The following is a 14,132-nucleotide window of genomic DNA, read 5'->3' on the forward strand; positions in this document are numbered from 1 at the left end:
TGTGGAAGCCTTTTGTCAACAGATTAGTGTGAAAATTTAACATAATGGTGTTAAATGTTTTTTGTAATGTAGAAGATTGTATTGTTTGTTTTGTTTTGTTTTGATATTCGTGATTCATATTTCTGTATATCTGTTACAACAATAAAAATTTGAAAAAAAAAAAAAGAGAGAAGGATTGTGGAAGTTGCCCATTTGGAGAAACGTTGAGGTGTGACTGGAAGCCCCATTTTGGGGTTGTAATAGCAGACGAAAAGTCTGGGGGAACGACGAGAGGAGGCAGTCCTGTCGAGGTAGAAGGCTGGCGCCTGTCTGACATCAAAGGGACGGAGTTGGCACTCGGTGTTTGGTGGTCGGGTTTGGTGCTAGCGTCGGCAGGTTGATATCCTGGCTGAAATGAAAAGTGGACACAACTTTTGGTAGAAAGGAAATGTCCGGATGGAGGACAACTTTGTCCTTAAAAAATTTCAGGTACAGAGGGCACAGAGTTCACTGGCACGGCATGCCAAGGTGATGGCTATCAAAAAGGCTGTCTTCCAGGTGAGGAGCCTGAGGTCACAGGAAGCCAGAGGTTCAAAGGGTGAGGTAGCGAGTGCTGCTAAAACGAGCTGGAGGTTCCAAGTCGGGATCGGGATCACTGCCGGTGGTCTTAGGTTGGCAATGCCCTTGAAAAATTTCTTCACAAGCAGATCGGTGAAGAAGGATGGGCGGCCAAAAAATTGAAAGTGTGCACAAATGGCCATGAAGTAGCATTTCAAGGACGAAATAGACTCCAGATGCTGAGAGGTGATGGAGGAAGTCCAGAACAACAGAGACCGTGACCTCCAAAGAGATAAGTCCCGTTGAGGACAGAAAGGCCAAAAATTATCCCACTTGAAAGCGTAGGAGCGCTGAGTGGACGGCTTTCGGGAAGCCAAAATGATTTCCCGGACCGGTACAGAGAGCCCGGTCAGGACAGGATCCTCCAAGCCACCAGAAAGAGAGTGTCCACATCAGGGTGGCGAACCCAACCATCGTGGAGGATGAGAAGGTTGGGACGGAGAGGCAGAGGCCGGAAATGGTTCTGGGAGAGGGGGAGAAGCGGGACAAGCCACGGCTGTCTTGGCCACCATGAGGTGATCAGGATCACATCTGATCTGTCCGTTCGTAGCTTGGCTACAACTCTGGTGATGAGAGGAAATGAGGGAAAGACATAGAACATTTTGCCGGACCACTGGAAGAGGAAGGCATCCCCTCGGGACCAAGGTGAAGGGATCCTGGAACAGAAGTGGTTGCATTGAGTGTTGAGATGTGAGGCAAAAAGGTTGACGTCTGGGGTTCCCCACAGAGAAAACAGGCGAAAGGCGACTTGAGGATTCAGTTGCCACTCGTGACAAGAGTCTGGAGCTCTGCTCAATTTGTCTGCCGGTTTGTTCTCTCCAGGGAGGTGAATGGCTTGCAAGTTGATCCGCCTTCGGATGCACCAGTTCCAGATTTGAAGGCTGAGAAGGGTGGTCGACCTGGTACCCCCCTTGCTTGTTGATGTAATACATCACAGTTGTGTTGTCCATGAGGAGGAGGAGGAGGACCTGGTTCCGCAGAGAGGGTTTGAAGGCTTTGAGTGCCTTTTGAACTGCTAGCATCTTGAGCGCGTTGATGTGCAACTGGCACTCTTTGGGGAACCATCTGCCGTAGACAGAGAGGTCGTTGAGATGGGCTCCCCAGCCTGTATTTGAGGCATCGGTGGTCAGTGAAGACTGAGATTGTGGTGGGAGGAAAGGGATGCCCACCAAGACATTCTGTGGGTTGAGCCACCAGCGGAGAGAATGGGCGACAGGCCCTGGCATGGTGAGCAACTTCCGTGGGTCATCAAAGGCAGGGTTGAACACTGAGAGGAGCCAGGACTGGATAGGACGCATGTGGAGATGGGCCCATGGCGTGATGTATGTGGTGGACACCATATGGCTGAGGGCGAGCTGAGCTGTCCAGGCAGTGATGTAGGCAACGACGAATTGCAAACCTGAGATTGAGGAACCTGTCGTGAGGGAGGTATGCTCTGCAGGTCTTTGAGTCCAAGGTGGCTCCTATGAAGCGCACCCGCTGGTCTGGGCAGAGGGTGGACTTCTCTTTGTTGATCATGAGTCCCAAGTGCTGAAGGAGGGAGAGTGCCGAGTCGAGATGGGAGAGGAGCATCCGTCTGGACGGAGCCACAAACAACCAGTCGTCCAAGTAGGAGAAGATGATGATGTTTAGTTGGCGGAGGTATGCAGCTAGGACCGCCATGCACTTTGTGAAAACCCTTGGTGCAGAGGAGAGTATGAAGGACAGCACTGAGTACCGAAAGCAGTCAGGGCCGACAGAGAAAGCAAGGACGTTCCGGTGGTCTTCTTGGATGCTGATGTGGAAATAGGCATTCTGAAGGTCCAAGTTGGCAAACCAGTCTGAGTTCAAAAAACGCAGTCCAAGATGGGACGGAGGCCCCATGAAGCCTTGGAGACAATGAAATATCTAGAAAATAGACAGTGTCAGCTCCGGGACAGGGAGACAGGCTCAATGGCCCCTTTTTGCAACAGAGAGTGCACTTCATTGAGAAGGGTGTCTGAGGGGAGGGTGGTGAGGATGGTACCCCTTGGAGGGGGGATTGCAACTCTAGGGCATAAACCCTACAGACTATTGAAAGCACCCAAAAGTCAGATGTTATGGAGGCCCAAGCATGGTGGAAGTGGGCCGAGCAATCCCCGAAGGGGGTTGACGGAACGGAATGCGTTGGAGAACTTCAGAAACGTTGTTTGCCTTGGTCTGAGTTTTCCTTCTTGTGGAAGAGCTGTTTGTATTTTTGCTTTTGTTGGCGCTTCCCTTGTTGCTGAGAGAGGAAGCGTTGTTGTTGGTAGTCCGAGGACTGGTTGGATCTACCCTGGCTGGGGGGTAGGGGGGTCTTTGCCATCCTGAATGACAATCGGAGCACTTCTTAAAAGAGTGCGCAGACATTTTCCAACAAAGCCAAAGGACGAAGAGAGAAAATGGTCAAGGAGTCTGAGTTACTGTTAGTCAGAGTCCAAAACCAAGTCCAAATCACAATCCAAAAGAGTCATCAAGGCAAAATGAAGTCAGAGCAAACGCAGTAGATGAAAGCGAAAGCAAAGGAAGGAGCGATTCCTGAGCAAGGTTCCTAAGCTGCTCATGCGGCGGACAAAAAGAACTGAGAAAGGGCGGGAAGTCCTCCTGCCTATATAGAGGGTGGGCGGAACTTCTGCCAAAAAGTCTTCCCTAGTGATTCCAGTAGGATCCGGAAATGCTGTGCACACACAGAATAACCCATTTGTTTGCTTCGCAGAGACCACGAAGAAGAAACATCAGTCACAGCCTGTATCTTACAAACGTTAAGAGGTTGACAGAAAATTATTGTACCATACAATTTAACATATCTTATAATAAAAAATTTACTGATACATACAGTGCCATCCTCGCTCATCTTCAAACATGATCCGAAGTCTGCCAGGCGTATATGGCCATTCACATCCAACAGAACATTATCAGGTTTTATATCTCTGATTTTAAAAGAAATGGGATTATTTTCACATAGAATATATATTAGGTTAAAATACTAACTTTACGTATCATTTACTAATATAGTTCAAAAATCAACTGTGTATTTTATTCCACAAGTGCAGTCACTCTATGTGTGTATGTACCTTCTAGTCACCTGTCAATTTATGGTGACCGCATGAACTGCATAGGGGTTTTTTTAGGTAAGGAATACTCAAGAGGTGGTTTTGCCAGTTCCTTCCTATGAAATATTGGTGCGGAGCAGATGGCTGAGAAGGAATGGCCTCCCAAAGCCGGCCATAGCCTACAGTGTCTTAGCTGTAAATGTAGAATATAATCTTCACCACAATATTATAATAACATGGTGGGTTAAAGTAGATATGTAGTATGTGCCAGTAAATGATTGATTTCCCCAGATTTGGTATTCAAAATCGAATACAAAATAACCATTAAAGTAGATCTCTTGTAGCACCCTTGAAACTAACTGAAAGAAAGAAGTTGGCAGCATGATATCAACTTCTTTCTTTCAGTTTGTCTCAAAGGTGCTACAAGATCTCTGTACACACTGATTCTACAGACTAACATGGCTATATCTTTCAATTCTTCCATTAAAAGAGATCTGAAATATTTTTATATACCTGACTAAAATACAGCTATTTGTTTAACATAACCAGGGCAAAACATGTATGCAAATTCATGTAAGACTTGAAGCATAACAAGGATCGTAAATTATAATTTGCATGGTACATGTTAAAATATATTTTATATGTTCTATTACAACAAACAAGAAGAGGTTAAAAGAACAGTTTTCTAAAATATGCCACACACAAAAAACAACAATTCAAACAATACCAGTATATATATCAGAGTTAGAAGCATCACCATCATGGCATTAATCCAATTAAAAAGTTATATCCATGTATTAATGATGATCCTGACCCACCAATTTCCCCCAAATTCAGAGAAGCACAATTTAAAATTTCAGCTTACTAAATCTAATATACTTATTTTGCACAGATGATTAGCCATTCACAACAACATGTAAAGATAGCAAATTCAAGCACTTGCAAAAGGGCAGATTCATCTATTTCCTAAAGTTGATAGCAAAACTGGTAACTACTTTGTTGTGATTAAATTTAATGTGTTCTATTTGCAACTTATAATGGTTGGATCATAGCAATCTGTTAAGGATTTTTTAATATGTCTTGGTAACTATAGCCAAAATCCAATTGTTAATACCAACTAAATTCAATGAATCAATGGGATTTTTCCAATTCACTAAATCTGCTCCAATTGAGAATAGCAGCTGGATTTAGGCCTTTATGTTTTGACTTAGTTTAAAAATACACCCATCAGCCTGCCAATTTCAAAACACACATCAGTTCTATGCAACAAAATATGTAAATTATCCACATCTTGCTATTAATGTAGGTTCTTGATACATCAGCACTGAAGAAACTGCCTCCCCAACAATACTTAAGAAACTAGATGTTATACTTGTCCATATTTTATGAATGAATACATAACACAGTAATTCAGCACAGAAAATCGCAACATAAATTACGGTACAAATTATCTATTTTAAGTGACTTCCCCCAACCATCCCCACTGAAGGAACAGCACAATTATTTTGTCAGGCACAAAATGTATCAAGATATGAGTCTTGGAACTTTATCAATTCTCACATTGTATTGAGGACAGTATTTCTCATGCTTCTCTTAATACTTCTGTTTCCCAGAGGAAACAGTTCCAATTTCTGGAACGGGCATTCCAACAATGAAAATGTACTATACATACTCTCCCTTCTATTTCCTCCCACAGTGTAAGAGGAAGGAAGGTGAGTAACAACTGAAAAGCTTCAAAACAAAAAATTCCTCTTTTAAAGCTTTGCTTGTATATATACACATCTTGTAACATAACTATCATGTAAAAAGAAACGCTAAACGTCGATACAGTAGATATAATGCAATTAAAACAGTCAATAACATTCTTAAGATAGCTAAATGAATAAGTAGTTTTTCTGAAATTCACCATGGTTTGTTTACTCGGAAAAGTGGCTTTAAACAACATTTTTTTATCTTGCTCTAACCAAGGCAAAAAGTCCTCAAGTGATTTCCTGAGGGAATAATAATTTTAAAAGGCCACCAAAAGTTACATTACGTTAGCAGGATAAACATTAGTTAAAGGAGAAAATTATTGGTATGCTAAAAATGGTCAAATATCTTGCTCAAACCAACAGCTTATCCTACTGCCAGCTCCACTGTAAATTGTTGCAGCCACCTCATATAGATAGCTATGTGGAAATTTCTTTAATACCGTAATTCAAAATCAGTATAATCTGGATATTTGACTGCTACCATTCTGCATGGCCCATATACATACTGAGCCAGCTTTCCATTTAAAAAAAACATATGCATTATTCATTCCTACAAATGTGGAAGAGGCCTGCATTGTTTTGCATGTATATACAGCCAGACTGGTTTGATGGGTTCAGTTTTTGAGCTGTCCTGAAAATACATGTAAATTCTGTTTTAATTTCATCCCAACATGAAATCTGGGATGCAGTTACCTGTAAAAAAGTGACCTCAGAACCTGCTGAAGCTTCCATCTATACAAAGTATTTACACATCCCTTAGAATATAGCAGTAAAATTGGTGACGCATGTTATAAAATAGTCTGATATTCCTGATGCCATATTAATTGATTTCATTTATTTTTGTACTTATTCTGTTCCAAATGATAATATACACAGTTTCAAGAACAAAGTAGTCAGAGTGAGTTTAATGACTAACATCTCAACTAAATTCAAGAATATTTTAGTTAACCTTTGTGTTTTGCATTGCATATTCCTTACATTTCCATACCACCCAACAGTGAAAGCTCTGCAGGCAGTTTTTCAGAAAAACATTCTGGGTGTGGGCCCATATATAAATGAACTAGTTTTTTCAATATAATTGTCCAGTTGTAATAATGAGCAATCTTCCTGAATATGTTTTTGGCAGGTGTGAACTCTTTACACTACTGCAGATATATTTACCATCAGCTACCAGCCAAATACTGGTTAGATACAATATCCTACAAAACCTCTTTCCCTGGCTAGTCCTAAAGCATTTCAAAAACTATGTTTGTGAAAGTTGATGATTTCAGCTTTGATATTAAACCTATCTTTAAATAAATGCTGTAAACATCCTGGAACATTTGGAGATAAGGACAACACTAACCAAAGTGGTGATGCACTTCTTGCTAAACATGTGTGTTGGAGGCACTGCAAATCAGGAATAAGAGAACAGAAGTGATTCCTAACTTTATTTATATCTATGTATCATCTGAGGTGACCTTTTGTATGATCAGTTTTTCCTAATAGCAAAGTGGGCATCACCCAAACCAATATCAGAAAGCAACAAAAAGAATGTTGGTGACATTATGCCCAAGGGAATCCCAAAGTACTATACATAAAGGTAAAAGATACCACAAATGCAAAAAAAAAAAAAAAAAAAAAAAAAAAGCTCACCTTCAAACTGGGGTACTGATAAATGTACATTCATATGGCCAAACCAGATCCATATACACAGAATAGCAATGTTTACTGTATTGTATAGTTTATTGTATTCTCAAGGAAGTCATTGTTTCCTGTATGAACAGAAGCTGTTCTCACGCGGAGTGGGGCTATAATGCAACCACTTGTTTTCGTTATTTTGAAACCATTTATTATTATTTATTCTATTTGCTACTTACATATTTATATGCTGCCTTATAACAAAAAATATCACAGTAGCTCACAACAGCAAGGCAGATTCCTTACCTGTGAACATAATGTAGCTGATGAATGGAATGTATAGCAAGAACCATTTCACCAATGTAGAACCTAGCCATATCTTCCGGAAGCTTGTCTTCAAATTTGCTAAGTAGTGTCAGCAAATCACCACCCACATAGTAGTCCATTACTAAGTACTAAAGAAACAAAATAGTAAACATACAGTACAGCTAAGAATCAATGTAGAATGTAAAATTAAGCCATAATTGAATAGCAATTATACTGCTATAGAAAAAAGGGAATCTGTAGAAACTGGGAATCAATCTGGTTGTTTTTTGTGCATCTGATCTTTTTAAATGTTTACTGGGTTTTGTAAACCATTAAGTAATGTAATTAAATTTCCTGGACTTTGAGAATCTCCCAGTAGCCATACGGCCAAGAATAGGAGGTGCCAGCCTGCAAGAGATATCCCCCCATACCATTTGAACTAAGGACAAAGACAGCAAAATACAAGCCTATGACTAACCTCTTCCATTTTTTTCTAACACCTTGACTGATGAAGAAGCCAATGGAACTTCAAAAGCTTGTAACATGTATATGTTCATTTTGGTTGGCCCAATAATGGTATCACTGTTTGGTGGATTTTTTATGTTATTGGATAATGTACCGTATTTTCCGGTGTATAAGACGACTGGGCGTATAAGACGACCCCCAACTTTTCCAGTTAAAATACAGAGTTTGGGATATACTCGCCATATAAGACTACCCCTCTTCCGACGCACACCAAATAAAAAATTTAAAAATCAGATTTGATTTCAATAAGGTAATTTTAATTCAAATGCTTATGACATGCAGGTACTTAGCAGGAAAACTTGTTGTATGCAAAGGCTGCTTGGATTGGTCAGCTCTCCCTGCCTGCCCAGCCCTCCCTGTCTCCAAGATTTTATTCTACCGTACTTGTATAGCGCCTCCCTTCCTGCTTTCATATGGTTGCCACATACGGAGGGGATATGGCCGTGGCCATTTTGAGCTCCCCCTACCATATACGGCAACCACAGATTCTCCAGTCCAGCTTGGAAGTTTCAGCACCCACCCTATAAGATGACACCCGGCGTATAAGACGACCCCCGACTTTTGTGAAGATTTTCCTGGCTTAAAAAGTAGTCTTATACGCCAGAAAATACAGTAGTTAAAGTAAAGACAAAAATATAATTTTAAGCTACCTTATGTTGTACCAGGCAGAATCCATTAAATTTTTTAAAATTTCCCCTGAGCAACGTTTATACAGTATGTGAACAGAAATGCCTAAGCGTCATATTACTAAGTAATGGTTCTGAAACTACATGACACAGCAACTGTACTAAAGGTAATCAAGTCTAGGGCTTTTCAATGCCTGCGTGGAAGACTGCCTACAAAATCTATGCACATATGGGCGGGTTACAAATTGCCACTTGGGACGTCCGCAGGACGTCCCATTTTAAAAAAGGGGCGTCTCTTCTAGACGCCCCTGGCTCTAATACGGACTCTGTCCATACAATATGGCACCGGTCGTTCCACACGGCTGGCGCCATCTTTACGTATCAGACGCTGTGCATCCAAACATGTCGCGGCGTCTGTGATGTTGCGAATGCGCCCCTGGCGCCTCGCGACGTCACAGAGGCGCCGCAAGAAGAAGCTCCATTTTGGAGCTTCTTCTTTGGTCCGCGCGGGAGCCGCGCGGTGTGGGTGCTACGGCTCCCGCGCGGACCAAGCAGCGGCGGCAGCAGACCGCCACAAAGCAGCGGTCTGTAACCCGCCTAAGTATTCATTTAAGTAATAGACCAACTATTAGATTTAGGCCACTGCCATGACATTCATAGAGAATGGTGGGTATAAATGTAGTCAAACAAATGGTTCATTGACATCATTCATGGCTGACCCGACTGCAATTGGTGATAGCAACCATTGTACGCAGTCTAATTATTATTTATTGAATTTCTACGTCACCCTTTAGCCAAAAAGGCTCCCAACAGAGTGGGATACAAAGATTATCAGCATGACAGTCCCTGCCCTCAGGCGTACAATGTAAACTCAAGACATGGGAGGAGGGGGCACAGAGTTATCTATTTACTAATTTGGTAAAGTAACTAGCTAAATAGCTTCTAGGAATATTTACGGTGGAGACTGAATAGCAATAGTCAGCTACGAAAACAGGGTCCTAGAGCTATGGCTATAGATTTGTCTTTAGGTTAAGGAAAAGATGCCTTGAGACATTGGTAACTCGGGAGTTTGGTGTTATCAGTTCCTGACAAGCAATTAACTCAGAAGAGAAAACTGCTCGAAAATATAGGTCAGCCAAAAGGTATGGATACTGACTGCTTGTCACGGTTGATCTCCAGGATTCTCTTTCAGTCAATACTGATGACATTGCTCTCTAGATGAATGTAACTGAAAGTTTCATTTAAATGACTCTTTCCAATTATTTTTGTCTTCAAACTACAGACTCATCTCAGTGCCGGGGGGGGGGGGGGGGATCAGAAAATAATTCCACTTTCTATCTACAAAAGAATAATTACATAAAATAACTAGAATTAAAACACTGCATACATACTAGAGCTGCATACACTAGCAGGAAAAGCAAAAGCAATTAATCTTTCTATTTAGTTTTTAAAATTATTATACTGAAAATGTTCTAAGATGCTTTTTTATGGCAAAGCCTCTCAAGGCAGCATACAACTCAGCAAAAACATTGATTAAAAATCAATGATAAGCTAAAATTAGCAATTAAAATTACTTCATCCCATAAACTAAATATTACTCTAAAAGTGTACTTTCCCTTATAGATAAAGAATTGGAATTATGATCATCTATTTAAATCATATAGTTGGAAGAGACCACAGGGGCCATCCAGTCCAACCCCCTGCCATGCAGGAATTCACAAAGCACCCCTGACAGATGGCCATTCAGCCTCTGTTTAAAGACCTCCAAAGAATCACAATACCAATGTTTAAAATTTCAACTCAAATGTTTAAGCACTGAGTGAAGCGGCAATGAGGTAATGAATTAATTTTGTCTGAAAAATAAACTAAAAAAAATGCCAAAGGGAAAAATGTCTGTTCTCTTTCATTTGCTTATGACAACTTTGTCCAAAATTCCTGGCAATTTCATTCATTTCACTGGTTGAAATCTGTATTTCCATATCTGTGTCTTCCCAATTTATTCTCTTCAAAGAATCAAACCAACCCACACATTTTAAGCCCCCTCTTTGCATTTACAGTTTTCTGGCAATAGTCCTTGGAAAGAATGTCTGTTTCCCATCTACTGGCCGTAGTCAAACACACACTACAGCTGTAATGTTAAGCATATTTACCTTACGATAAACCTCATGGTAATCAAGGAGACTTTCTTCCAAGACTTTCTTCATTCTTTGCAAATATGCAAAGGTTTACACTTTAAAGATGGCTTCACTGAAAACTATTCCAGTTTTCCTGTCCATCAAATACTGAAGAGCAATAACTGAACATTAAGTAAGCCACATTTGGTCCACAAACTGGTTTATCCAACCCTGGATATTATCACCAGTCCTGAATTCTTGTATATACAATGACACACAATGCCACTGTGCAAAGATAAATGACTATGAAATAAGCATTCAGCTGAACTATTATTATTCATCTAATTAAATTAATAAGTTCATTACATTTAATGGGAAATCAAGATGTCTAGAGAGGAAAATAAATGATGAGAAGGTAAGTAAATAATGCTCTAAATTCTCCAAAAGACATCCAGCAGAGAAACAAGGTGCTGAAGTCCACTTCTTTAAAGCCTTATTGCTTAAACATACCAAATAGTTTTCATCCTGAAAGGCATAGTGCAATGTAGTAATCCACTGGCAATCTCCATTTACCAAAACATCTCTCTCTTCTCGGAAACAAGCAGTCTAAATGTGGAATGAGAAAAGGGAGTTTTTGAAATACTTGATTTATATTTGCATGGTATTTTAATGTGCATTTTAAAATGATTTACAGCCTAACACATATATACCCACTAATACTGCAACAAACCATATAAAGGAACAAAAAAAAAAATATAACTTATCAAAACAACATTTCAAACCAAGCTCAAAAAGCACAATAAAACTGGAGTCTCTCATTTAGAATTATGTTTTACTACTGCTGCTCTGCTGCTGCTACTAAAAATAATAATTCTTATAATAATAATAATTTGTTTTATTTATATACTGCTATTCCAAAGATCATAGCGGTGAACAGCAAGTAAGCTAATTAGCAAGTAAGCTAATTTGCCCCCAACAGTTTGGGTACTCATTTTAGCGACCTCGGAAGGATGCAAGCCTGAGTCGAGCTTGGGCCCTTTTGCTGGTCTTGAACTCGCAACCTTGTGGTTTTGAGTGAATGGCTGCAGTACAGGCATTGAACCACTGCGCCACCAGGGCTCCTTAGACATCCGCAATTGAGCAGTGTATATACTTGGTCCAATATTTCTTCTAAGTTAATTCTGAAATCAAATGCTTTCTCTCAACTGGCATATGAAAGATACAGTTTTACTTTGAAACAAGGGAGGGGGCTGAATTCAGGCTAAATTAGATTTAGATACCACGGAAATCAGTGTGAAAAGTGAATCCTAACTTAAGTTCACTGTCAAAAAGTGGGAATTGAAATGTGGAAACTAACATGCTTTAGTACTTAACCTGTCAAATAAGCGGGGGACGCCTATATTGAACAGGGGAGAAAGACCATTCTAAGTACCGTATATTTATTTTCTGTCTAAGTGAGGGAGTGTTTCAACTCAGCAGTGGCATGGGATAAAAAGAATTTAGGCACAGTATTTTAAATTGTGCTTTTCATTTAATTTCATTTTAATATTTGGAAGATAGCTATTATGTCTCTCACCAATATCAATAGCAGGGACAGAGAAAAAGCAGAAACTTTAGTAGATAAGAACATTTTGCTGACAGCAACAGGAGTGGGGATCTAAAGTTAAACAAAAAAGCACAGCAGAGCAGAGATGGCAACCATGTGGTCCTCAAGATAGCTCCAGCACTCTTCACCACTGGCTATGCTGGCTAGTGGTGCTAGGACTTGCACTCCAACAACACCTGGAGGAGTTGCTTGATACCTATCCTTGACAACAGTAAATTAAGAGAACAGAGAAATACAAGATCAAAGAACAGAAGCAGAGAACAGAAGAGAGTAAGCTCTAGAAACTGCTCTGTTGGGGGGTAAAGGCAGAAGAGTGAAAACTAAAAAGAGGGGACAAGAAACACTTAAGAAAATTCTTGTCTCTGATTCTAGATGGTGCCAAAGACAACTCAAAGATGGATTGCTCCTCTGCATCTTCCAGAAATACACTGCAGGTTGGTTTTGGTCCTGGACTGGAAAAAGGATGGGCTATCAAATGCATCTATCCATCCATAACACACACATATATTGTTTTGTGCTTTAATTGTGTTTTTGTCATCATTCTTTCCTACTGTAACATGCCTTCAATCCCATTTTTAAAAGAGAGGCAGAATGTAATACAATAAATAAATAAGCAATCAAACACGCAGGAACACAGAAAGGTTTGGGGCTGACTGGTAAATTTAACTTGAACTTTTAGGGCCAGTGTGGTATAGTAATGGTGGTGGCAAGACTGGAAAGATTCAGGTTCAAGTCCCACTGAGTTATGAACTCACTCCTTAGACCAGTCACGCTTTCCTTCCACCTGTGTCTGTCTGTCTGCCTCCGAGTCATCTGACCTACTTATAAAATCACTGTGAAGATAAAGTGCAGAAGGTGAGACTCTTGTATGCGGACTTTCTCCCATAGCAGGAAAGGTAAGATAAGAGTTTTTTTAAAAGGTGCCCTTTCCCTACCAAAGAGTTACAGGGTGCTTCCTTCAGATTGACTGCTAGGAGGAGTATTCCAGTGTGAAGTTGGAAATACACTGCAATGTTTTGTTGTGGATCCTCTCCTATCTCTTCTGGTATTGAACTTGGTGGCTCTCAGGCAGCCAGGAAAAGAAGCACCCACAGGTATGACAGTAATTTCTGCATATTTTGGAGGAAGGGACTCTCCAGGAATGCTATAATTATTATTTTTTATTTTTTATTTTTAAACAGCAAAAGATAATATGATGTATATCATCACCCTCTGGGGGGCAAAGAAACTGAAGGTTGATAGAGAAAACAGGTTGGGGGAAATGGGCCCAAAAAAGATGGTACCTTATAAAGGGAATTAGAGCTGGAGATAGAAACCATGAGGCACAAATCTTTTGATCAGAATTCTTCCCCTCCTCCCATCCAGAATGTGTTAAGCTTTTAAAGGGCTCTGACTAATTTGAAAGGGGAGTCCTAGGAAGGGGAGTAAATTAGGATTGTCGGCAAAGCACTTATTACAATCTTAATTAATCTCTTGCTAAGGACTCTGAAGGCATAAAAGGCCAAATCAGTATAAGGGAGGAAGAACAAAACACCACTAGTCTTGATGCTGTGAGAAACCAGAGTTAGCTGTTGCTTCTTTGTTCCAAAATTCAAGGTACGCTAACTTTTTTTTAGGTATAAACTGCCATTGCACCAGATTCCACCTTTGAAATTGCTATCTAGAGTTCACTTCAGCAAGCCTTTCCTATCTTTCAGCTGATATGAATATAAAAATCAACCTTTTGCACTTTACAGGAGAAAAAAATTGACAGAGGCACAGAAAATAATCTACTGTCCATTTTTTACTCTGTGTAAAAGTGGCTAAACATTAAGATCTTGTTTTGTGCCTTCAATTTGTTTCTGACTTCCGGTGACCCTAAGATGAAACTGTTGTGGGGTTTTTCTTGGCAGAGAGCGGTTGCCTCTTTTTCATCAGAGATTGAGAGTATGTGACTT

At 40.3% G+C, this 14,132-nt stretch overlaps 1 protein-coding gene across 6 annotated transcripts in view; it reads right to left on the reverse strand.

The window, feature by feature from the left end:
* The window catches only part of CDC42BPB (CDC42 binding protein kinase beta), a 141,519-nt gene that overhangs the window by 71,082 nt on the left and 56,305 nt on the right, over window positions 1–14,132 (reverse strand). For all 6 annotated transcript variants that reach the window (XM_089522590.1, XM_089522587.1, XM_089522589.1 and 3 more), the window contains exons 4-6: window positions 11,100–11,195; window positions 7,325–7,473; window positions 3,431–3,524 (exon numbers count right to left, since the gene is read on the reverse strand). In XM_089522590.1, the coding sequence (XP_089378716.1) occupies window positions 3,431–3,524; window positions 7,325–7,473; window positions 11,100–11,195 (339 nt within the window). The remainder of the gene's footprint in view (window positions 1–3,430; window positions 3,525–7,324; window positions 7,474–11,099; window positions 11,196–14,132) is intronic.

The sequence above is a fragment of the Sceloporus occidentalis genome, unplaced genomic scaffold (genome assembly GCF_023333645.1).
Source record: "Sceloporus occidentalis isolate IW3139 unplaced genomic scaffold, rSceOcc1.0.p SCAF_4, whole genome shotgun sequence".
Classification (NCBI taxonomy): Eukaryota; Metazoa; Chordata; class Lepidosauria; order Squamata; family Phrynosomatidae; genus Sceloporus; species Sceloporus occidentalis.